The sequence below is a fragment of the Fundulus heteroclitus genome, chromosome 17 (assembly GCF_011125445.2).
Source record: "Fundulus heteroclitus isolate FHET01 chromosome 17, MU-UCD_Fhet_4.1, whole genome shotgun sequence".
Classification (NCBI taxonomy): domain Eukaryota; kingdom Metazoa; phylum Chordata; class Actinopteri; order Cyprinodontiformes; family Fundulidae; genus Fundulus; species Fundulus heteroclitus.
Genome location: NC_046377.1, coordinates 5,671,727 through 5,698,941, shown reverse-complemented (window position 1 = coordinate 5,698,941; position 27,215 = coordinate 5,671,727). Strand labels below are relative to the sequence as shown.

At 40.6% G+C, this 27,215-nt stretch overlaps 1 protein-coding gene across 1 annotated transcript in view; it reads right to left on the bottom strand.

Moving 5' to 3' along the window:
• Nucleotides 1-27,215, bottom strand: part of tbc1d22a (TBC1 domain family, member 22a) — a gene marked incomplete in the record, with an annotated part of 156,978 nt that overhangs the window by 109,947 nt on the left and 19,816 nt on the right. The window contains 1 exon segment of the mRNA XM_036148865.1: nucleotides 12,677-12,747. Within this exon segment, the coding sequence (XP_036004758.1) occupies nucleotides 12,677-12,747 (71 nt within the window).

Below are 27,215 nucleotides of genomic sequence, written 5' to 3'. Positions count from 1 at the left end.
TGGGTCTCGTTGCAACCAAAAGCATCTGCGTGTTTTATTGGCATTATGTGATAAAATAATAAAGCGCCACTAATCACTTAACACAGCAGTCCCACAATGACGCAGAGCGGTGGCAACGTCATGATGTGGTGAATCTTTTCTTCATTAGGGTCAGGGATAAAGATTTCTGCTAATTTCATGATGTTTCATTTAAAACTTTGGATACTTTTCAAGACCGTGATGTTTTACATTTTAAATCGACATGAATCTGTACTTGGTGGCACACAAATGTTAAAAAAAAAAAAAAGTGTTCTTATTCCCAAAACAAACTACAATAAGCCAGTCTCAGCAGGGAGATGAGTATAATCCAAATTTCTCAGCCAGAACAACAACAAACAGAACTAATTAATACCTGAAATCTACTTCTAAATCAGTGGAAAAAGCCAAACAGACTAATTGAATCTGTCACTAAATGTAATGTTGGTGCCAGCACTGAAAATCTGGATATATTCAAGACTTTTTAAAGGCCTTAAATTGATATTATTCAAATTTCAGACTTTTTATGACTAAGGCCCTGCAGAAATCATGGAGGAAGATGGTTCCCTGATGAGAGGATAGATGGGGCTAAATTATTCTGTTTTTCACTCCAAAGAAACCTGTTAGTGAATTTTATATCAAACATGTTGTGACAACGGCATACTATTTTCATTCTACTTCATAGTTAACCACTACTTTCTGTAGGTCCGTCATATTAAATCTGCATAAAATACATCAAAGTTTTTGGTCGTAACGAAACAAAACAAGTTATTGTCCTTGGGAAATCAATAGTTTAGCAACAGACTACAAGTTTTATAAACAGCTTTATGTTATTTTGAAAGCCTACGCCATAAGGGAATCCTTACGTCAGTGCGGCTAGTGTTCTTCTAGGCTGCTCTTTCAGTGAATCTGCAGTGTTTTCTGCCATCTTCTATTTATATGCGAGTAGGAATTTCTGTCCCTTTATGTTTGAAACTTTAAAAGTTGTGTTTTAAAAGTTCTGCAAGCCAAACTTTGGCACCAGGGATTAGATGGCAAACCCTCAGCGCGCTGCTTCTCAGGCCTACCTGGCTGTGCATGTACGCATGTGGGAATGGGTTTGTGAACATACATGTGTGACTGAGTGTGCATCGGTGCACAGCCTGGCTTATGCAACGTGGAGAAAGTAAAGTCCAAGCTAAGAAACACACAACATTTGCTGGAACTTGGACCAACGGGTTCTAAAATAATCAGGGAGTTAAATTTTCAAAACTGCGCTAAAACATAAATTGGGCCCCTGTACAACATGTCACAATAGTGATAACAAAACATAGCATGTGGAGCTCATAGAAAACAGGTTTGAAGGGTTTTTGTTAAATTTCCTGTAGAACATGATTCTAAGAGTGAGCTAACTCAATAGGTCAATTCAGGGTACTTTTATTAATGCTTGTTAAAATTATGTAGTTTTTTGTTATTATTATTATTATTATTACACAAAGCGCCAGGTTCCTACTTCCTTCCTAACCCTTTAGAACTACAAATGTTTTCTATAAATGCGCAGCAAATGTTTTAGACAAGCAGACGGATGGGATGAATGATGAACTGATGCACTGGACAAAACAGAGATTGGTGGGTGAACGAAGGGAGGGAGGGGCTGGGGCTCATTTCATTTTGCTGCATTCACCTGATGCTGAATTTACAGCACCTTGCAAAAGTATTCATGTACCTTCAACTTTTTAACATTTTGGCATCACAATCCTCCAACAGGTTTTCTTTCAGGTCACCTCATATTTAGTCCAATTACTCTCCCCATCAGTTCTGCTAAACAAAAGCCTGCCCACTTGGCATGATACATGTTTCACAGTGGGGGTGGTAATATGCAAAATAGCATTATGCATATAAGCCAATAAGTGCCACATGTTTGCTGTGTCCCTTTACATGTCTTGTGGAAACCTGCTGACCGAACTTGTTGGGGCTTCCTTTTCGGCACACTTTCATAGGGGACATATTTGTGTGGGGCACGGCTTATGGCTTTCCTGTCCCTGGATTTTATTTGGGGCTCTAAGAGTTAAAGTCTGATAGCATTCCCATTTACAAGCTCATATCACTGCAATGGGCCTAAAAAGGCTGATGTTCACTATGTTTTTGGTGTCTCTGTGTAATTTATCTATTTTTCCTGGTAGCAAGCCTTTTGTTTTGGGCCATGAGAGAGAAAAAACAATAACAGTATTTGGCAAGTGTCTATAGAGAAGTAGATAATAGCTGTAAAGTTTCTTCCTTGCTGTTTATTTGTTATTTCCCCAGACTCAGGCCCTTGAGAAGTTCAAGGAGTATAGAGGATTATTTGTCTCACACAACAGTTGTGCTTGCAGACACATCAACAGACTGATATACAGTCAGGCCAACACATTAAAAACCCTGGGAACGGTTAAAAGCAAACTTAGCTGTTAGGGAAAAAAATAGAAACAGGCTGTCACTCCCCCCCCACCCCCCCCCCCTCACTCACTCACTCGCGTGCTTGTCATGACAAATAAACCCACGTGATAACTTGTTTTTTCCACTCTCTATGACAGTGCATTCATCATTCAATATTTGCCTATTTATTTCTGTTGAAAAAAAAAATATTCATTTCACAGCAAAAACACCGTGAAGGAGGTCAGCTCTCTCCTCATCCGCATCCCGTATCAGCGCCTCTCAGTCTACGCTGCCATGCATCCAGACGGCCGCATTTGTGCCAGCACAAATCAGGCTGAACATTGGCTACGTTAGCACCCCACCACACCACACCAAGCGAATCACCGCCCCCGACTTTTTACCCAACAGTCTCTCTGCCAAAACGTCCCAGCGTCACACGCTGAAACGGCTCCATATGCAAACACGCGCGACGCTTGCGTCCACGCACAGAAACAAAACGCTCCAGCCCGGCTACAAAGCACTGGGCTCCCGTGTGGGGAGCAGGCTGCCAAATGACGGAGAGGAGAGCGTGAGCGCCGGTTGAAGGTTGATGGGCAGCTTAAAGGAGGTCAGTCGCACTGCAGCTGCACCAGTGCTCAATGAGACGGTCCAAGCATCCTCACACCGAAATTTTAAATGCCTTTATTTGGTAAAAAGGTCATTCTCACCAAAGTAGGATTATACATTTTAATAATATATTCTTATTGTTGAGTTTAAATTGTATTACTAATATTCATAATTGCCATTATCATCTCCATCATTATCGTCATCATAGTTACCATTATTACAAATAATCTCACCATCACCTTTTTTATTCTGAATATTACCATCATAATCACCCAATATGATAATTTTTATTACTATTTTTAATTACACTAAGTGACATTATCACGTCACCATTATCGTTATCATCAATATTGCTACAATTACTATTTTTTAAACATTAATATTATGATATAACAATATTACTATTATCACTTTTCTATTTCAATATCATTATTACTACTTCTATTATACATTTATTATTTCCTTTGTTTTTCCTAATTTATAATTGCTTGAGACAAGAACCAGCCCCTCGAGGACCTGAAAAGACAGGTCTAGAAAATAGATGGACCTTTTTTAATAGATGGATTATAAGCATTAATAGTGACATATTACTATCATTGTTACCATTTAGCTTCAATATATCACAAAAGTGAGTACACCCCTCACATTTTTGAAATTATTTGTGCCCAATCAGCCAGTTTCCCTCCCAGGTGTCATGTGACTTTTAAGTGTTACAAGATTGCAAGTAGGGTTGGACGATATTTTAGAAAAGCATATTGATATAATACAAATCATATTGATTGATATTGATAATCATCAACAAATTCATAACATATATATAAGTGCCGCCCTGGCCATTTTATGCTGTTGCTTAGAGGACTATTTTTGGATACAGAACACACAAACATTGAATTCAAACTTTTATTCAACCAACTTGAGTGCTCACTGAACTCTTTGAAGGAGACGGAGCATTCCTGGGTCTGCGTTTGTGATTGGTTGGGAGGATGTAATGACTATAGTATTAACCTACATGATAGGCTAGAATGCAAAAGGAAGACTGTTCTATTGAACTTTTTATTGACCTTTTTTTCTATCATTGATATACGTCTGTCGATCGATATATAGTGTTATTGAATTATTGTCCAGCCCTAGTTGCAAGTGTGTTACATTTGGTGTTATCACATGCTCTCATTCTAGAGACAGGAATTTCAACATGGCACCTAACGGCAAAGAACCGTCTGAGTATCTGAAAAAAGAATTGTCGCCCAACATAAAGATAGCCTCGGCCATCTTTATGTTAGGCGAGAAGATTGTAAACACCCTGAAACTGAGCTGGAGCATGTTGGCCAAGACCATACAGTGGTTTAACAGGACAGGGTCCAGTCACAACAGGCCTTCCCATGGTCAACCAGGGAAGTTGAGTGCACATGCTCAGCATCATATCCAGAGGTCATCTTTTCGAATATACACATACGGGTATTGCCAGCATTGGTGCAGCGGTTGAAGGTGCAGTGCTCCGACTACACAGCGTACATTGTATCAGATTAGTATAATTGGCTGTTGTTCCAGACAAAAGCCTCTTCTAAAGACGGTGCACAAGAAAGCCTGCAAAGTGTTTGCTGAAGACAAGCAGACTAAGGACGGATTATTGGAACCATGTCCTGTGGTCTGATGAGATCAAGATAAACATTATTTGGATCAGATGGTATCAAGAGAGTGTGGTGGCTACAGATGCACCAATACAGTTTTTTCTGGGCAAAGCATTTTGGCTGATACCAGATACCGATCCAACACTACTAATGAATAAACCGTGTACCTTGCCATGTCAGTGAAATTATCAGGCTTGAAATAAACATTGCTTAAAAAGGTTCTGCATGTTCTTTAGCATGTTGTTTTTGGAGGTGCTTACTTAAGTTTGTGGTGTTGATTTTACCAACCTTATCACCTCCCTCACAACTTAAGCATTGCAGAAATTGCATGTTCTAGTCGGACTTGTTGGCGTATCAAGTTTGAAATATTTCCAAATAGCAGACTTGGCTCGCTTCAGCACTTGCTCCATGTTGCTCATCGCTAGCTGCTGTATGTGCTCTGAATAACCGCTCTAGCAAACATAGAAGTGACTAGATCAGCGTAACTGTATTGCTGTGTATGATATTAATAAAAATAAAAAAGAAATGACTGGATAGGAAAGTGGGATTGGCATCAATCATCTGATATCCGATACAGCTAATTAGTCAATATTGAAGCCAGTATTCGATCCGGGTATCAGATCGGTGCATCTCTAGTGGTGGCAGCCAGGTGAAACGTACCCAGACAAGTGTGCCTTGCTTACAGTCAAGCTAGGCTTGCTGCTGGCTGTGGAGAGATACAGTTCATTGAGGGAATCATCAATGCCTACATGTACTGTGACATACTGTAGCAGAGCATCATCTCTTCCCCAGTTCTAAACCCTTTACACTGGCTTCTTGTATTTCAGAGAACAGACTTTACAATACTTCTGTTAGTCTATAAATCACCATATGGCTTAGCACCAAAATATATTACAGACTTGCTGTCAGTGTATAAACTATCTTGACCAATCAGGTCCTCTGGCTCATGTCCACCCTGCATTCCCAGAACCAGAACCAAACACGGAGAAGCAGCATTTTGTGTTTATGCTCCATTTTTTTGGGACAAACACTTAGAAGACTGTGAAAGTGCCGAAACCCTGAGTTCCTTTAAATCAAAGTAAAAAATGTGTTTGCAGTTGCTTTTGAACATTAACATTTTAGTTTGGAGTCCAACTTGTCTTATTTGTTGGCCTGCTGCTACACTTCCACTGCGATGTACTTTCCCCTTGGGCATTTTTACTTAGGGGTGTACTTACTTTTGCTGCCAACAGTTTGGACATTAACAGCTGTGTGACCAGTCATTTTGAGGGTACAACAAATTCACACTGCAATACAAGCTATACACTAACTACATTACATTGTATCAAAGTGTCATATTTTCAGTGTTGTCCCATGAAAAGATGGAATAAAATATTTACCAAAATGTGAGGGGTGTACTTATTTTTATGAGATACTGTATAACAGTATTTATAATAACCCCAATGTTTATGTTTTATTTAGAATTGTATTGCCATATATCTTTGGAGTATGACATGACAGTAATTTCAAACATAACAATTGTACACTACCTCCGTTAAAACCCACCAGGTCCCAATTATGGGGGAGAATTTTAACCTTTTTTTTTTTTTCTAAGTTCATTACTCTAAGTTCCCTTAGTCAAAAATAGACAAGATCTAGCTTTAAACCAGGGTTACTTAAATGGAGTTTGTAATTGCTGAATTAACATGATTATATTAAAGTCTTATTTTTAGCAAAATTTCAGAAAAAGGGTCTTTGCGGTGCTGGGCTTAACAGGAACACAGAGGTATACAATCTGCCTCCCTGAAGGAAGCTCCACCTCAGCAAACCCTAAAGAAAAAAAATAACTGAAAATATGGTTGGCGAAACCGTTTGGGGGATTTAGATGAAACTGTTCTTTTTACTTAGTCTCCTCTCTAAATTGATTTCCACTTTGCAGGGAAACATTATCCTGGAAGCAGATTGGAATCTGTCCCAGAGTGAGCACAACAGAAGATGGATTAAAATTAAACTTCTCATCCCTTGAGTCTCTTTCCATCTGTATTTTTAAAGAAACATCTCACAAATTCTGACGACTGGTTTGTCTAATCTGATCCAGCTTTTAAAGCGACCTTCTTAAACTCAGAAATGTTAACATCTTATTGTTATATTAATTGATATATTTTCTGATAGAGAGCTCGTGAGTAGCTACTGATAAATTCAATCTACTCTGTAAAGTTCTGTAAATTCTCAGCATAGGTAGTACTAATTGCTCCAACAAGCACTCTTATTTGATTTGTGGGTTAATTTAACAATTTAAAATTTACACAAAATGTTATTTGTGGAAGAAAACTTGCACTGCACATCACCGTGAACACATCATCCCCATGGTGAAACACGGTGGGTGGTGTCAGCATCATGCTGTGGGGGATGCTGTTGGAGGCTCCAAAACACTTGGGACTTGGGTTGGGGTTGACTCTAATTGAAACATTTTTAGGCGATACAATGGCCCAGTTAAAACTCAGATCTAAGTCCAAGACTTGAAAACTGCGGTTTAAAGATGAATACAAATCCAAGCCACACTTTTCAGATATTTCTGTAGGAAAAAAAATGAAGAAACCCTGTATTATTTTCCTCCTCACAGTTACGCCCTATTGTTTGGTTTACTTGTCACGAAATGTGACTGCAACTAGAGCTGGGCAACAAAACAATCTATATCTCGAAGTATAGAGCTAGACCTATACAGATAATATGAATAGCCAATGATCATAGGCGTTGCTCAGCATGGACCAATCACGTGGCAGGAATAAAGTCGTACCAAAAAAAATGTGTGGAGGTGTTTTGGCTGTTTCAAGTCAGACCAAAAAAAAAAGAAAAAGTAGCGCTCACTGCAAATTAAGTCAAGCGCATGTTCCGACAAAGTTGGGGAAATAACACCTGAACCAGCGCCACCTGCTGGAGTACGCCGAATGTAAGGGTTTACAATCCCAGATGAGAGCTAGTGTTAAGCCCCCACCCCCTGAAAACAACACCTGCACAGTGGCAACAACCAACCATAGAGTCTGCTTTCTCTAACGTCATGCCTTATATTAAAAAGAATTTATATTTCAATGCCCGTTTTATGTATTTGACATGAACAAAAGAATATGTCCATGCTCATTTTGTTCTCTTATAATGCTTGAAAACTTTAAGTTTAAAACATACCTTTTCTATTTAATCCAAAACAGCATATTTGTTCAATGATATGTTCAACTTCTTTCTTTTTTTTTATATCTTTAAATCAAAAATAACCTGATATTTTCAAGTCTCCCTTAATAGTAACAGGGAACATAAAAGACTGGGAAAAAAACAGTGGTTTTTTGTTGTTGTTTTTTTACATAGTGATATCTAACAATATCGACTGATATGAAAAGTATTATATTGATTGGATTATTCTTTATATCGTCCATCCCTAGCTGTAATGTGAGAAAATGTTAAAAAAAAAAGGCCAAGAAGTAGAAACACTGTAGATGCATTAAAGGAGGAAGAGCAGTGGACATGACTACATCAAATGAATACAAATGCATTGTTCTCTTCTCTCAAGCAATGTAATTATGTGCTGTTGTGTGGTAACTATTTAACATAATAATCTCAGAATCTGTCCCAGCTGCTGCCGCTCTCTGATGTATTTCATATAGCCCTTTAGCCTTATCAATATTTCCACAGCCAGTTAGTTTTTTTTTTTTCCTCTCCCACCATTTCACATTTAACAACCACACTCCATTAGCAAATGTACATTTTGCTACAGGGCAAGGATTTCTTCTCTCCTCTTTTTTTTTTTTTTTTTTTTTGGTAAAGCCATTTAATTTCTTCCTTTCCCCTTCAGGCTTGGACACCGAGTGCTCTTTAAACAAATGAAATAAGACGGTATTATTTGTGAAATAATAGGAAGTTTAAGCGCGTGTGTTTGTGAGGCTGCAGGCGACCTTATGGAGGCTTTTTCAGCAAATGAAAAAAAAAAAAAAAGCTATCAGAGCACGGTTATTACTGCTCCCTTTGTTTCCCTGTTACAGAATATTGTTCCTGACTTTTTTATTTTTTTTTATTTCCACACTTGCTTAAAACGGTGAAGACTGTAAATCATAGCGTGGAAAGAAATAGGAGTATGTCTTAGAGAAAATTGTTGAGTCGTCAAATTAAAAGAACAGGGTGTTGGCTCAAGCGTGCTTTGCTGAATAGGTAAACATGAGTAGTGTATCTTTACTTGGGTGTGATCTCTTGAGCCGAAACAGAAACAAAGATGTCAAAATTAAAAGATGAATACCATTTCAGATGCAGACAGTGTGAATATGATCCAAAACCACACCATCTACACGCTACACATTAGCAGTGGCCCATATCTTGTATAAACATACATTACCAGTATCAATTTCTGACAGCTGTATGGAGTACAGACTAATGCAGCACTGCCCCTCCTCCACCTGTTGCTGCACAGAGCTGGTCAGATGGCTTTAAAGAAGGCTATTATACTTACTTTAAAGCAGTCTGCTACTACTGACGAGACAAAAGCAGTAGTTTGGAAATATTGTCAAACACAGAAACACAAAAATGGTTAGCGATGGTGTCAGAATCAAAGAATCACCACCAATCGGGCTTGTTAAGCTAACACCGTTTCTACACTACAGTTGTTAAGCTGCAAGCACCATGTCTGCTGAGCAGTTGACTGAACCGTTTTTTTTTTTTTTTTTTTTTTTACTTCCTCTTTAACTCTAAGAAGTAATATTTTGCCCAAAATGCTAAATGTAGCAGGCCAAATTGTTGCTCACGTCATGTATGAACGATTACATACAAATAATAACTTTGTTTACAGTACTGACTGAAAAAATATATAATTTTAGCAGCTGAAAGAATAGGGGTTGGAATGAAGAGCGGTAAGACTATGGTATGCATTTTTTATTTTGTGCCAATACAATTGATTTTATACTGGTATTTTCACTTAAGATAATCATAAATTGAAAATCACACTAGCTAATCGTTACCTTTTATTATGGTAGTTATGCTACTTTTTCCCCCTTTTTTTTTTTTTTTTTTTTTTTTTTTTTTTTTAAGGGAGACAAATCTTTTTTTTCCAGCTACTATAACGAAGCCCGAGGCAGGACTCAAACAATTTTGTAAAAGAATTTCTGGGGCTCTCTGTTATTCAGCAGTTGCTCTCTCGAATATGGACTGACATGACCTCTCCTAATATAAACGACTGCTCATGGCAGCAAGGCAGCAAAAGCCATTTTGTAAGCTGTTCATCCATCCTCTTCTATTATGCATTTCTGGAAGAGTATTATGAATTGGCTACAATCAAAACTAACAGGTCAATGCTTTGCAAAAACAAAAACCAGATCCGCCCCGCAATTTTGATGATCACCTCTTCATACAGAGTCAAGGAGGGAAAATCAAAACTCCAGAAGGTTTGAAAACTTATCTTTAGACAGCAAACGTTTGCCAACACCACTGTGAGCTCTGCAACATCACAAACGACCATCATTACTCTGCTTCTCTTATAATGTGCCAACAACCCAAACAAAAAAAACCCACTATATTAATGTAGGTGAATCTAAATGTGTGAACATTGTCTGTTACTAGACGTGTGTGTCTTTCCAGAAGTATTGCCTTTTTTGTTCTTCAGCTGACTCTGATGTAGGCGGTATGTTTATTTGCATATAGAGCGGGTAACTGGGACCCAATCTTAAAGGGTTCACCCAGGACATATGGAGGACGGTAATTCCAGTTGTGAACATGTGCTTAAAAAGGTACCTAAGAGGGATCCAAAGCCCGCTCATGCGCAGCGGGGGTTGCTTAAAAAACTAAACACGTCTCAGTTACCCGCTGATTGGGCCACACACATCGTGTTTAGGTGATTGTGTTCCTTCAAAGAGACAGTTAACCCGACATAAAGCAGGCCCAGAAATATTGTCAATCCATCTGTGGTAGTGCACAGAGAGGGAGCTTTTCCAAACGTGTGATCACACTGCGCTTCAAACCTGACAAACACCCTCAAACAAAAACTGTTTTACCCAAAGAATCAAACAAACAAAAGTCTGGCTGTGCCCAGAGCAGCAAAGAGTGTTCATGCCTTTGTTCAGGAGAAACTAACTATCCACCAAACAATCGTGTGGCCACGGTTTAAGATTCGGCAAAAGAAGAAGCAGAACAAGTGGCTACAGCTATCATCTCTAACAATCTGACAAAGACAGCCTGGATCCTGCTCACCCAGGGCTTTCACAAGTGTATGCATCTCAAATTAGTTGAGAACAACATCATACATGATAGAAGGGTAGGCAACTGTATGGAAAGCTGGATCAGAGAGAAACATGTTGCCTCAACAAGTGTAAATGATTTAATAACCTGAGTGTCTCTCTAGTCAGAGCAGAGACATCTTTCTTGAAGAGATCTTTAGAAAATGCTCATGAAGCATGAAGAGAAAGCCAGGAAACATCTTTTTAACTATTCAGAATTACATAAAAGGTTCAAAACAGCAGACTCTGAACCTGTGAGCAGATAACAGCCATTACAACTACAGGACTTTTTGGTTATGTCTGCACCAGCTTTGCAGAACTAGACTGAAAATGTTCACTCATTTGCACTGTAGCTCAAGTTTAGTCAGGATTGGATGAGGAGCATCTCTGAACATCCAAATTTAGATTCCCAATTGGATTTAGGCCTGCACTTTGACTGGGCCATTCTAACAGGTGAAGACAGTTTAATCTAAACCAGGAGTCACCAACACGGTGCCTCTTGGTATGACACAGTACCAATGAGGTAGCTCTCAGTTTCAAAGAGGTTGGTGACCCCTGATCTAAACCATGCAACAGTAGCTCTGGCTGTTCGTTCTCAGTTGTTGTCCTCTTGGAAAGGTGAATCTCTACCCAAGCCTTAAGTGTTTTGTAGCCTTTAACGTGGTTCTTTTCTTTTCCCAAGAACGCCCAGTTCAAATGACAAGACACTGTATGTTATCTTATGTATCTAGGTATGTTTACAAGAGATCTCAAAGTGTTACAAGGTAGATAATCCACTGATCAAAGGGTCTTTAGTTCAACGCTCAGCCTTCTTGAGCAACAGGTGACCTTAAGATGGTGAAACCCATGTGTATTTTGAATGAACGTAAGCTTGCATGCTATTTTTAAGAAGTTTTTTAGTAACAGCAGCATGTTTTTGAACAGCCCCGTCTAAGGCAAAAACCATAAAATAAACCCATGAGTGCAGCCCGTTTATCATTGAATTATAGAAGATACACCCCAAATGCATCCAAACAAAGAAAGACTAAGATACACGACGGCATACAAACATGAACACACTATTGATCAGGTGTTATGTATGGTACATTAGCTTTACAGCCAGAAGCTCGTATACTAACAATCCCCCGGCTGCTTTGTGACTGCATAAGGTGTTATAAGCCTCTATCTGAGGTGAGCACCAAACAAAGGGGCTCCTCCTAGCTCAAGAGCCAGTCGGTACCCTCCAACCGTCGGAAAAACAGCAGCACCAACCGGCACACATACATCCGCGCACCTTTAATGACATCTTTTCTGCGGCACATTAGCTATTGTGCTGTAATTAATGGGAGAGTCAAGGCGTTCAAAAAGCCAGACTTTCCTCAGCAGACTAAGCGCTGTACACCACAACAATGGCTTAATGAGTAAACACACTGCGCCTCTCATGAATAAATTATTTGTGCCTCACAATTAATTTCCCTATTGAAGTTTGGAAGAAGGGAACAAAAAAAAAAGAGCTCTTGGTCTTCATAAATCAAAACAGGAAGGGATAGAGGAGGAGAAGAAAGAAAGAAAAGCATGACAGCAACTTTGTGTACTTTTGTGCGTGCCTGTATGTGTTTATTATTTTTGGAGGGTTTATCTGCGTTTTTATGTGCGACTGCGCCGTTGACTTTTTATGAATCTGTATAACGTCCAGGTTTATTGTGCCGTGCAGGGGTTTGTTTTAGAGCGTGCTCGTGTGTAATTGCTTTTGTGAGTATTTTATGTCTTATGCTTGTGTTAAAGGCTGTGTGGAAATACGCAGCTATGTGCAGTCAGAAAACTCACAGAGAGAAGCTTCCAGGCTATGGGTCGAACTTGTCGCGGGATTCCAGACCAGCTGAGTTTCCGTAGTTCCTCTGTAAGACAACAAAAACACAATTTCTTTTAGTAAAATTACAACACAAGAAGTGCTATTTGATATGAGACTTGTCAAATAGCAGCGTGTGTACATTCTAGACCATGATGCTACTATAGGGGAGAATTAATGGAAAAGAGGCAGAAAGGTACAAGTTAATAACCTTTTATGTGATTTTATCATCGTTAACATTGGGTGGTTGGGAATAAAAGAAGCAGGCACCAGAAATATGGTCCTTTCCAAACAAGACATGAGGCAATATGCAAAACTGCAAGTAATTTGGCTATTTCAATATTTGCAATGCAGATATAATGCACATCTTTGGGTAATTGGGGGGAATCCTATTTGCCAAGGGTAAGAAAGCAAACCACCGTTGGATACATATACAGCGTCTTTGTCTCGTCTTCAAGAGGCAATACATAGACAATTGTGGGTTATTTAAAATCAGTATTCTTAACTATCTTCTTTTTTCCCCCCATCAACCTATAATTGTGAGCTTTAGCATCTTATGTGCTGAAACTAAATATACATAAAAAAAATGGTTCGTCTGCTGATGCCAGGAAGGCTAAAAATCAATACAAAAGGGTATCTGAATTTTGCCACAATAAGTGTAGTCGATTTTTCAGTAAGTAAATCAAATGCAGATGTTTGTATTTAGAATCAACTGATGGTAAGACTAACATGCAAAGGAATATTTTTTTTCTTAAGAAATCAGCTTAATTACTCAATACTATACATATTCATACAGCATTAAAGAGAAATTTAGAGTTTGACCTCGACTATAAGTTCTCAAACCAGTTTTAAGAAAACCACCTTCATCCAAAGTGGACCATATTTGTCTTATCTTGATATCAAGTTGGCAACTAACCCTACTCTCAATTTCCAAACTTCTGTTCCCATCTGTCTTTTTGGCATTAAAAATATGATGGGTTAGAAGTGGACTATTAACTACTTTTTCCCCAGGCTGGGTAGAAGAACCTGCAGGCTATAATGTAAAATGAATCTGATGGAGAGGTGCAAATTGAACTTTTAAATTGGTGGAGAGTAATCCCCTTTGGGCTCATGAGGACCCAGAAAATATGGCTTAATGCAAGGTTTCAGTCAGCCCATACACTTTCTCTCCAACTCACACACCCTCTCACACACACACACACACACAGTGACAGTATGGGATATGGGACTATGGGGATCAGCGGTGATTGAAGGAAAAGTACTTTGCTCAGTGTGTTTAAAGCATCTCGTGTCTTCCATCTCATCCCGTTTTTAAAGAGCTGAACTTCAGAACAACAGTACAGTGACAGTGCAATTTCGCCCTAAAAGATAATTTCTCAACACACAAAAAAAAAAAAAAGAGATCCTTGCGTTAAAGTCATTTTTGGTTCAACATAAGAAACAGGGTTACCACTTAAAATAAATGAAAAACCATTTTCACAACCCTTTACTCAATTTGGTTTCACTTTTATTTAATGACAGAACTACATCTCAGCAATGCAATTAAGGCACAGAAATATATCAAGCACTTCACAAAGGTGCACAGCAGACAGGTCAGAGAAAACTTCTGAAAGAGTTAGGTTATAAAATGATATCCTGAGCTTTAAACATTTCACGGAGCACGATAAACATACCAAGACATGCTCCTTGACCCAAACTGATGGGAAAAGACGTGATCAATCCGAAGTTAAGAGACCCATGGTGACACTGGAGGAGCCACAGTGATCCACAGCTCGGGTGAGAGAATCTGTCGATAGGACAGCCAATAGTCATCCACTCCACAAATTTCCCCTTAATGAAATGGTGGCCAGAAGAAAATCCTTGTTGAAATAAAAATGCCATTAGAAGTTCGGTTTGCACTAGCCGTTAATGGGAAAACAGCAAAGGTGCTCCGGTCAGATTAGACCAAAATGCAACTGCAAAGAAGAAGGATCAAATCTAAGGGAAGAGTAAAAGCTGAGTGACCTCTCCTACCAACATCAGAGTTTATGATATCGAACACCGACGACTAGATGCATTCTGGCAGTATATCACAAGAGCAGGAGGTTCCTAGACGAGCTTGTGCTAACACCGACTCATCCATTATTCACAGATAGGTCTCCCTCTGCCCCTGCCCTGCACCTTTGCAAACCTAATTTATTCAACAAGACAAGTTCCCGGAGCAAAACTAAGACAAAAAAAAAAAAAATAAAAACAAATGAAATATCTTTGTTTTTGTTTGCCCAACTAAATTTTTTACCTCAACTATAGCTGAAAGGAAAACCGCTTCACTTGCAAATGAATTTGCACTGCCAGAACACACCTTTTAAAGTTCAAATAAATAAATAAAAATGACTGAAATGTACCCAATGAATAAGCCAAATTCCTTCTCAACTCTCATTCGGGGCAGTGCCTGGAAATTGATACGGCCTTCGCGTGGAGTGAACAGTATTGATTAGCGCTGCCAAATGACTCTGCCTTGCCTGTTCTTCAAGGCAAATGCAACGTAGGGCCAGTGACAGATAACATAATAGGAAATAGCAATGGGCTAAGTCCATTGGCTAAATTGAGTGAAACGCATTAGAGCTTGTTCAACTGATGAGAGCGGCTATTTATTCACTATAGTTCCTGCACATCTTCCACTTAAAATTTCTACCTCACCTTGTCCCCCGTTGGCTTTAATTATATAGAAATCCAATACAGAGATCTAGTGCACAGCATGGCTGTGTTAGTTCAGAGGAGTCAGTGCTCCACAGTGTGGGAAGGTTTCGATTATCTCAAGGCTACCTTTGCGGCAGCGTCGCTTAAAGCAAATAAATTAATTAATAAACAAAACAAGAAATACCTCAGATTCAGGAAAAGCCAAGTTAGACAGGAAAGAAAGCTTTAAAACCGATTTGCTTTTGTTCCCTTCATGCTTGTGGGATCTTAAAAGGTTCGAAAGCAAAGCAAGAGAAGTCAGGTTTGTTTAAAAGCTTTGATCATAAATGTATGTGCTATTCTCTAAAAATTGGAGCTTTATGGACAAATAGGTTATTTTTACATCAACAAAGAGGCCTAAAAAGATCTGGAGTGTTTCTTTACAAGAAGCTGAAAGCTATTATTTTCTATTTCTTATTTTCATCCAAATGTATAAAAGCAAAATAAACTGGACTCTTCTATTTGGTTGAAATGTGTTCTCTAGTCAGGGGAGACCAAAAGTGATCTTTTTGGCCAACAAAAACATCAGTTTTTGCCATGTGTGGCAAAAAAATAATAATATTGCACATGCCCATGAATGCATTGCCCTCTGGCAAAACATGGTGATGGCAGCATCACGGTGCATTGATGCTGGAAGCTGACAGACTGAGCAATTTTTTCTGTAAATAACAGTGAACAAACTAAAAATACATCCATAGGTATGAGGTGATATGTGAAACATAGCGCTTAGGCCACACTTTTCAGATTGTATATCTGTAAACAAATCAAGTCTAAGACCACATACCATTTTCCCTTCACTTGTCCTGGCCTGTCACATAAGATCCCCCCAAAAATTTATGAAATTTCAATACTGGTAGTTTTGGGCAATGTCGGCCCTAAAACTCTCTTAGTTTGTCACGAGTAGCTTCATAGAAGGGTAAAATACAATGCTGGTATCTTTGCTGCATGTCTTCCTCCTTTTCCTGTCTAAATACTAAAAGGCTACTAGTGCCACAACATCTTCAATGCTGAGATAGGCTGAAATGTCCAAGCTAAATCCAAAAACACATCTTCCATATTTGAAGCGTCCTTAGCGCAAAACTTCATCTACTTTTCACTGCACAGAAGTTCTGGAGAACTCTTAAAATCCAATCTAGTGCAAAACCCACTACAATTACATTTCTTCCAACACCGAATCAAAGATCTCTCCTCTTTTTCCTTGTACCCTTTGAACCCTCATTTGCACTGTCAGGCAAAGAAATGAGTTCATGAATCTTGGTGGCTTGGGCTTAATTAAACTGCATTATATTTCACCTACCTAACATTAATCTCACCCAAAGAAGCAAAGCGGGGAAGGGGTGTAGCGGTATTAGAGGACCAATGCTCTCTACATCTTGATTCTAGAGCAATTTGAAGGAAGCTACACACCGGCTGGTCAAACCTAAGCAAGAATATCCTCTGACTGCAGCTGGTATGCGCATGGAGAGGATTGGGGGAATTTAACTAGCCATGGACCCCTGGCAGCTGTATATTACATTAAAGAAAGCCAGAGATCTGGTGTGCAATCCTGCCCACTGCTGTCTTCCGAGCTCTCACCAGCAGAGCCAGATCACTGTAGATTCCGACTTACATGAGACCTGCTGGTTTACAGCTCGCCTGTCTGACTGGCACAGTCCTTAAAACAGAAAACCATATTTAAACAGAGATAACCGATTCCAGTTCTGTCCAGTCTGGTCGTTGGTTAGGAGGTTTGTTTGAGTCTGCTAGCAGACCTTTAGAGTGTAAACACCCGCCATCAAAACTAAAGCCCATTCCAGTTATTAAGTTGTAATAATCATGTAATGATTACTAGATCATAAAAGGAGGTAAATATACTTATCTGAACAACACTTATCCACTTATCAGTGTGCTTTTATTAATCATCTACAACTAAGCCAGAATGTAGATTCGGTGTGTGGGAACAAAAATACCTCTAAAGCATCCTTTAAACAGCTTATTATATTATATTTAACTACAACTGTGTTTAGCCAACTGACGATCATGGTATTCTGAGTTTATATACAAGTCTTTTACATAATCTGGGCGAATTTATTTTAGTTTGTATCAGCGTTTGAACCCTTTCAACTTTAAAAGCACAGTTCTTCTAGTGTCCCAACACAACATTTCAGTCAGACTGAGGTCTGAACTTTGACTGGACCAACACAGCATCCTAGCAGTCGAGGTACATGTTGGGATCAATATCTTACAAAGGGGAGACAGTTTTTAGTGTTACCTTAATATTACAACAAGCCCATATCATTGGACAGAAGTCTTCTGGTTCTTAGCTTTCTCATGGAAACCCCTCCAAATAAAGCTTAAATTCCTTAAATTATATATAATTGCATTATTATACTGCAGTGCCACCAACTTCAACATTTACGATACTAACGCCTCACCTGGGAGGTTTGAAAATAATCTTGCTAATAATTTGCACTTGGGAAGAACGTTGCTAACCTTTAGACAAAATGTAGATAGAAATTGTGCTAATAACCCTTCACAGGTAAACAGCCAGCATCATTTGCTTTCATAGCATCAGGGTTTGTGCTTTCTCCCCAGTTATAATGCAAACATAGCCAGTTCTGAAGAAAAGCTAACTAAAAAGTTAGTGTAAAAAAAAAACAACAACACAAAGCCAAGTCTTCAGTCTTCATTTCTAGAGAAGCAGTGACATCCTTAGTACTCCATTCATTACTCCTTAGTCTTACCAACTACTCCTGTGTACAGTTTAATGTCTTAAATGAAAACATAGAGAAAGTCAGTTTGAGAGTCTCTTTGCCGAAAATAAACTTTTCTACAGAATATAGTATTTCTCTAAGTCTCACACATCTCCGATAGTTGAGCATTTATTTTTGAGGAAAAACACTCCATTTCCCACAGTGGGCAGAGATGGAGAGGGTGACAAGAACGCCGTTGAGGTACAGGCTAAATTGCAGATGTTGTTTCATTAGTGCGAGACTTGCTCATCTCTCAGAAAACATATCTGACTCTCTGGGGCGATCTCTTGTGCATTATGAATGAGACAGTCAGGCCCTGGCTCCACTGGAATGAATTAAAGGCATTCCCTGACATTTTGAAAATGAATCTGTTGTTTTTGCTCAGCGGGCGCTTGTCACAATGCGGGCGAAAAAGGAAAAAAAAAGTTTCTACGCCTGTCCCAGAGGTGACGGGGGAGGTGCGGGGTGGGGGGGGCTAGCTGCTCTCGTCGGCTTCAGAGACCCGCAGCTAACGACGCAAACAAGCCATTTTCAGCTGACAGATTTGTCACTGCTCTTTATATGTTGTAATACGCACACAAAAATATCTCCTAATTGAAATCCTGCCTCTATAAAAAACAATACAAGGGAACTCATTAAAACTAAAACTCAATTTGGAGTCAATTCACTTGTCAGGCAATTATGTCAAAACACACAAAGTAATGCGAGTGGGGGGCAAGCAAATGCAAAGTTTTCCCACGGGGGCTAGTAAAGAGTCATTATATACGTTCTTTTGAAATTAGTATGATCGGGATTGTGGGTGTTTATCATGCTGGCAGGAACAAACATCGGGGGAATTAGCCTGGGGAGACAGACTCAACCCTGCAGGAAGCTTTCTTCCCCTGGTTGGTCTGAAAAACACCTGAAACGGCATGAATGTGCGATTCAAGGGCAGCTGCTGTTCGGTCTGCTCTCTTGACTGTATTCCATTATGCATGGCCATACAGGGGTGCCCTTTGTCTTGGCTGGAGTTAAGCTGAGGACCACAGGGGGGTGATTAGGACGCCATACACCTTGTGTTGAACACTAACAACACCTGCCCTGGGGTGGGACCATCTGACCGAATGGATGCTCAATCGCACTTCAAACATCCAGCGGGTGAAACAGAACCATCCGTGTTCCATTCAAGAAATTTCACCAAAGGATTCATTTATGAGATGTTGATTTTCTTGGAACTTTCCAAAACCTACAGAAACCAAAGCGATTGGGTGAAATTGGTCCTGTTTGTTTGCCTGAAGCAGCTTCAGGGAAAATAAAGAGGCCTGGATAGAAATCACCAAAACCATAGCTGCTGAAGGAGAGAAAAGTCTTCCTCACCTCGCTGGCCCAGATTCTTCACACCGACATGTGAATTTAAACCCATCTGAGAGTACAGGAGCCCTTCTTTGACAATGGGACACATTTTCAAAGGCAAGGGAAAAGCTATCTACCCCCACAGTATTGACAACATCAATCAACACATTCTAGACATATATAAAAACTTACATGGCAGTAAAAGAGACTCAGAACATTTCCTTGAAGATTTTGCTGTACAGTATATGGAATGGCAGAACCAGTGTTTCAATTCCTTGTTTTTTTTTCCATCTTTGTTACACTTTCAGAACATCAAACATCTAAACATTAGTCAAAGGAAACACATGTATAAACACAAAATCCAGTTTTTAAATTAAGGTTTTTATTATTAAAAAATAATCCAGACAACTTCTATTTGGCCAGACAACTACTCAACCCATTAAGCCACAGTCGCCCAAAGTAATCCAAAAGATCCTCAAAGGCTAGACATTGTGCCAAGAACAAAAAGTAATTGGGATCTATCAGTCTGGTAATGATTCCAAAGCCATTTCTAAAGGCTTTGGGACTCCATCGAACCACAGTGAGAGCTGTTATCCACAAATGGTGAAAACATGGAACGGTGTCGAACCTTCCCAGGAGTAGCTGGCCAACCAATATTACCCCAAAACTCTCCCATGACTCATTCAAGAGGTCACAAAAGACCCCACAACAACATCCAAAGAACTGCAGGCCTCACTGCCTCCGTTAAAGGAGAAGTCCTATCAAAATCAGAATTCAAACTGCTGAAAGTACTTTAAATATAAAATTATTACATACTTTTCAATAAATGATAATTTTTTTTAATTAATAATGAGTAATTTTCATTTGAATGCGCTTTACTGGAGGCATCCATATTGGTCAAGAACAGTACTGCCACCTACCAGATTGTGACGTCACAATGCGGGATGTTTCTGCAATGTTATCAGGGAGTAAAAACTCATCTTTAGAACCAATCTCTGCTCAAAATGGTGATCTACACCGCCAAATCTACTTTCAGCAGTTATCAGTTATTGCAGCCGTAAACTGCAGAAAATACGGGCAGAGCTGCTTTATTAAAATCTAAAAGACTCAGGCATCTAGTTTAAGTCTACAAAAGGCAATCATAAATATGAAAACTAAATCAAGTGCATTGCTGAGCAGCTACACCAGAATCGTATGTGCATTGGTGAAGGACGCCATCTTTCCCGAGCCGACTGAAACAATGGCACTCTGGGCTCTGCGCAAGCTGAAGCTGGCTTCTCTCTACAGCATTACAACCCCAACCGATATTAACAAAACCTGATTGAGCTACGATGCAATAGCCTGTGTGGCAGCGTGACTGTAAGAGCAAAGGTCAGAGAGTGCCTCTGCACCTCCTCTACATCTACCTGTCAATCAGTCAATCTGCCTACCTGTGTGCACAGTCCTGTGAAGGCCAGTAAGAGGAACGGCAGACTGGGAGAAATGGAGGAAGCGCTGTCAGTCAGTGCTGCCTGAGCAGGAAGCTGACAGGAGCACATGGGAAGGCGGCTGGCAGGCCCGAGTCATGCACTATTCAAGCACCATTCAGACGGAGCGCGACTACTGGGGCAAAACAGCACCAGGTGCGCCGCAGCACACACATTTACGCATGACGGCGCCACACACACTTGCAAAAGAAGCGTATTGTGCACCTAGAACTTTCTAAGCTGGTCCAAAACGCAGCCGGTGGGTTTTATTTTGACCAACACAAATTAAAGACTAAGGAAGAGTTTAGTGCATGCTATAGCAGTGAGCAGCACCCGTAACCCTTAAATAACTTATGAATATTGCTCTTTTTTGTGGTACTCCCCCCCAGTGTCAAACGAGCACATTTTACTACTGAGGTCAAAAAAACAATACAATCAGGACGGACACCTTTATCGTGCAATGTATTAAAAAAAAAAAAAAAAAAGTCCAGCCCCCATCCAATAAACCTTGAATGCTTTGTGAGAGTCCTGAATGGTCCGGCTCATCTAAAGGACAAAGCCAAAGCACCGGGGGAGCAGACAGCTCGTAAACTAATGAGACTCCAGTAAAAAAGATACTCACTCCCTGGATTATACCTGCTCAGGAGGCCTGATGGATGGCCCAGATGGCTGCGAGAGGACACCGGACACAGATGAGAGTACAGATGCAATAATGCCAGTGAGATTGTGTGTGTGTGTGTGTGTGTGTGTGTGTGTGTGTGTGTGTGTGTGTGTGTGTGTGTGTTAGACTGGCCATTTTTATTGGTATGAATTAATGACGCGCACAGTCAATTATCTGAAGCTGGCTTTTAGACTAGTTTAAACAAAAAGCTGTTGAATGTTGCAGTGTTAAAGCTTGGAAATTAGGTATAGGGAGGGTGGATCAACACGGAGATAAACGGTAATTTTTTTTCTCCTCATTTTGACCCGCTTCTACACTTAAGCTCAGGTGGAGCCGAGTGTTTCAGAGTTGGAAGTTGATTGAAGTGACAAAAATTTGAGAGATGTCTGTGTGCGGCAGATAATCCCGCGGAAGCTGTGTACAGAAGTGAAAAGTAGGACGAGCCACACACACAAAAAGAAATATAAAAAAAAAAAAAATCTGTGAAACCACTGAATGTGGAGTCAAAATACACAGAGGCAGCCAGTGATGGAGGACATGTGTGAGAAACAGGAAAAAGTGAGTAAAAGCAAGCAGTCTGTGCTCTACACTAAATTTGTTTGCTCTGATCGCTTGTTTCCACAACTCGAGCAATAAGATATCTCCCAGAACATAATACAAATGGAGTAAATTAGTCTAAAATGTAAAAAAAAAAAAAATCCTTATTTATATTTGATTTGCCAAATGGCATATCCAAAATGTGTTATGAGCAATTAACAATTTTCTTGCTGCCATTAAATCAATCCTTTATGTGTTTGGGGACCAGCTTTTTGCACGTTTCCACTGATATTTTAAAATGTATCTTTGGTGATGATCTATTATAATCAAAATAAAAAGTTAGAACTGTAATAATGAATACATTAGGATTGATAAAGTAGTAATATTGTGTTCCTTTTCAAATTTTAAATAACCATGTTATTTGTTTTTATTACCTTTATCATTTTATTTGTGTAAACATTGCAAATCCATGGTATTTTTATTTAAAGTGATTCTGTAATATTCTCATAAGGGCCCGTGCCCGTTTCCCACAACTCTGTATACAGATAAACCAGCAGAGGTGTTAAAGGAAATTAAGTAAGATGCTAGCCTGAAGGGGAATAAAGTCTGTAAAAGAAAACGTAAAAATACCAAAAAAAAACACGTTTTATTCTCCTCAAGCAACATAGAGTCAATCCTTTAAAGAACAAATGTGAAATTACTGAATGTAGATGGAAAAAAAATAAGACAATTAAGCCAATCCTGTAACATCTATCCTCCTGAACCACAAGAGGGACTATAACCAGTGTGATATGTTTCGTAAAGCTGATCAAAGAGGGAAAGGACTCCATAAAAAGACAAAAAAAAAAGAAACATTTCTCAGCAGACCACATGGTGTAACATATGAATAAACCGAGCCAGACAGTCTGGGAGGATACTGACACAGGAGACAGCTGGTGGTCGGACCAACCCTATTATGTCAGGTGTTCCGCCTGGGGATGCGCTAGGAGGCAACGGGCGCGGCACACGTGGGCGCCGTCATGAAGGCGCACGCGTGGCTATTATACCCGCAGCACACAGAGAGCCGTTTAAAACAAGAAAGGAAAATAATGAGTCGCCGTTATCTCGGCGTTTGCTCTAAAGGATATACCCATCAGAGAGAACAGAAGCTACAAAGCATTGTCTCTTCCCTTTTAGCTGCATTGATCAAACGGCTCTAAACGATGCCACCCCCTCCCCGACTTAAACAGAGCCCCCTTTTTTTTTTCCTCCCCCCCCCCCCTCTGATCCATCCACTCACTCCAGTGCTGCATGGACGCGTCGCGCTCTACACCCGTGACACACACGCCAGTGAAACTGTCACACGCGGACGTTGCTTTAAGGCGGGCCATTAGGACGGAGTTAATTGAATTACATCGCGCCTTCACACTTTGATGGCGTCTAATAACTTTGCAAACAGCGCTGATGGTAAGCCCATCATATGGCGACTGCTGTGAAAAGAGGATTGCGGATGGCGGCGTTTGCAGAGCGCCGCAGCGAGCAGGAGGCCTCCTGAGCGGGCCAGTTAGGGAGCAGCTCGCTGTGGCGGCTGCAGCCCTAACAAAGAGCTGCAGCACCCCCAACAGAGGGCGGAGGCGCACTGACGGGCAGCAAAGCAAAGAGGAAAGATCTCTTCGACATAAATGAGAACAAGTTTCAGTCTGGGTTCTTCTTTTTTTTTTTCTTGCTGTCGTTTTTGTTTGTTTGTGTTCTCCCTCCTCGTGTTTGTAGCCGGAGGTGCCGTCGCTCTCCACAGACGTCCGCCGACGCGCGTGGGAGCAACGCGGCGTGTGCGCGGCGGGCTCCGCGTTCGTGTGGGGGACGGCGTTGGAGGCCGACGCCGCGCAGGAATTGGGAGATTAAAACGAGACAAACTGATGAAAAAGGCCAAAGTGTAAGAAAGGAGAGGAAATAAATTGCCGGGAAAGAAAAGACGGGAAGAGAGCATTGCCATGGCAACTGCAGCATCTCTGCCATCCAGCCGTAATGGCTTCATGTCAGATGGCAGCTCGTGGTCTTTAAATCTATCAAAAAAAAAGCAAAGCATCTGCATAATCTTTGCACAATCGGACACGAAGGCTGTCAGGAGGCAAAGCAAAAGAAAAACACTATTATGGCCGTAAACCTACACCGAGGTACCGGCACATCATAACACGTCTGTGGAACTGTTTACTCTTAGACAACTGCATGGGTACTGATGACCAATTAAAAGCCAACCTCATTTTCAGTACTATCCAAACATGCAAGTAAATTCAATTTTAAAGAAGGCTAGGTAGGTCATAAAACTACTTTCCAAGATCTCTGTTGAATCAGTCAACAGAAAATAAAAAGTTTATGATGCCATTGCAAACTTGATGGAGAGGTTTAACCAAAAAAACAACAACAATAGGCCCATGGTAACACTGGAGGAGCTGCACCAATTACGCGCTCAGGTGGGTGCTACGAAGACGAAGTCAAGGCCCAAACTTAAACCTAAAAGTGACCATATGTGGCAAGACTTCATCCAATCTGAGCTTGAGCTGTTTAGCAAAGTCAGTCACAAAAAACCCAAATAAGTTACACTGAAATTTGTGGGGGTTTTCCATTTCTAGAACTTCTTAAGTGTAAATCCTGGTTTATCAAACGTAAGGGAAACCCACTTAGTGGGTGACCCGTTCGGCTTCGCTCAGACACGCCCGCCGCAGGACATCGCCAATAATTAACAGAGCTCAACCTGACATCAATCACCCTCTTCTCACACACGCGCTCGGGTCGTCACCTTTCTAAATGACCTTACATGCTAAACACACTGCTGTCACAACCTGTCGCTAGGCTCAGCGGAGAGACAGCATGCCGGCGTCAGAGAAAAAAAAAAAAAAAGGAGGGGAAGGAAAACTGACGGGCACCGACGGGCATGCATATACCTTGTCGGCGTGAAAGATTTAAAGATGAGGTTTGCTCCACGTGTAATGAATTACGCCTCTCCGAGAAAGGAAAGCGCTAACGGATGTTTCCAGCCCTCGTCCTTGGAGCTCAAGGACGGTTCCTGCTGAGGAGGAACTGCTGGTGCGTCAGCGCGTTCAGAAACTCTGCGGTGTAGACGTCGCTGATAATCTTAACCGCTGCACCGATTTACTATACAGAGCCGGCAGTGGCACCGTTTACCTTCGTCGTCCAAATATTCCGGTGCCTTCGGTGGTTTGCGTCATCGTTTTCTGGAGCGTTTAAAATCATATCTGACCCCATCCTTGGTCTCTCTGTGACCCAATTTCCCCAAAGGGATCATTAAAGTTTCATTCCATCTTATCTCATCTGCCCCATCCTCCCCTCTCCGCCACCCCACCCCCTCCAAAACGATCACGTCGCACCGCCACCCTCCTCCGATCCTTCACTTAATTATGTCCCCTGAATGAAGTTCATCTTTCATGCTGCCAGCAGCCCGGCAGCCTGGCTCGCCTGTTCTGGGCCATCTAATCATGGCGCAGAGACAAACTAAAATTAGACAGTCAGCATGCGAGGCCTGGCAGACCCTAATGAAGGCTGACGTCTCAAGACGGTCCGCTGATGTACAAGATGCACTTTGCTTGAACTGTCCGTTACCGCTGTTGACTAACGCTGAGGATTAGCGAAGCCTTTTTTTGCTTTGCTCAGGAGGTTCTCACGCGAGGAAGCGGGGGGCGCCGAGGTGCATCGTCCAATCTAGAATCAATTTTTTATTTTATTTTAGGTTCTGAACTTTGACACCGACTCGTCGTGCACTTAAAATCTGCATGTGAAAGGAACAAGAGCAGAGAGCAAAGTAGTGCAGCGGACAAAATAATAGCATGTTTATTTAAACTATACACCCATCGATTTATTTGTGATCTTGCATTAAATCTCTGGACGAGTAAGGAACCTGATTTGAGTCTTTTCTAGTTGTGGAGAAGTAGGGAGAAACCTTTGCATTTGCAGATTTCTGCCCCACGCTATACCTTCATCCATAAATTCATTCCTCTGTCCGTCCATCCATGAATCTGTTGTTCCATCCATTTATCCATCATCAGTTTATTCTTTCATTCACTCATCCATCCTCCATCCAATTATTGCTCGCTGCGTCCAACCGCACATTCACCTGTCCGTCCTTTCATCCAACAGTCGACCCATTCATTCACCCCCCCCCTCCATCTATCAATAAATTGGCCCATCTAAACATCCATCCATCCATCTGCCCATCCATCCAGTAATCCATCCCTTGGTCAGTGTGTCCGTCCACTCAGTCATTTGTCCGTCTGACGATAATTAATAGTGAAATGCTCAGTTTATACTCTAAATTGCTAAAAGGTAGCTAATACAGAAATGTCAGTCTGGAACATAAAGGAACATCCCCATGAAAATAGTTTGGAAACCCATTATAAAGCTTCTCTCAGGTGGAAGGAAGTGTTATTGCAGCTCCTGCTTTGTAAGATTTAACCTGAACAGCATTTCCTTCCACAGAAGGGAGCTAAAATGCTTGATTGAAATAATCATGGCAGATGAAAGCGATCAATCTCTAGTGAATGCTTATTTTTTTCCATTTAATGTACATTTACTTTCTGTGGGCACTTGAAGCCCAAACACAATGATCAGTGGCTTGCGGGCTTGACCTAAGTCAACAGTAACACTTTCCCTTAGCATACGACCAAAGTTCACTCACTAGTTGTGAAGTAGAGTGGAGGAAGGAGCAATAGAGTGATAATGGTGTAAACAGAAACATCTCAGCGACATCAGTGTAGTGGACACAACTGTTTCTCTTGCTAATATCCCACTCTCTAAGTTCCTGCATCATTGTCATGTCACAATTCCATATTTTTCCTTCATCTTCTCAGATTAAAAGTTCTCAAGGAACTTTTTTTTTTTTACAGTTAAACAAACAAATTAATCCAAAGTTCCCATAAATTTACTGCAGATATTTCTAAAGTCAGGCTTTAAATATATAATCTTTAAAAACTGCTAGTGTAAAGGAGAGAGGGGGGGGTACTCAGATAGAATGATGAGATGAAAACAGAACAGAGCAAACAGATGGACGAAAAAAAGGAATGACCAAACATTCCTTTGT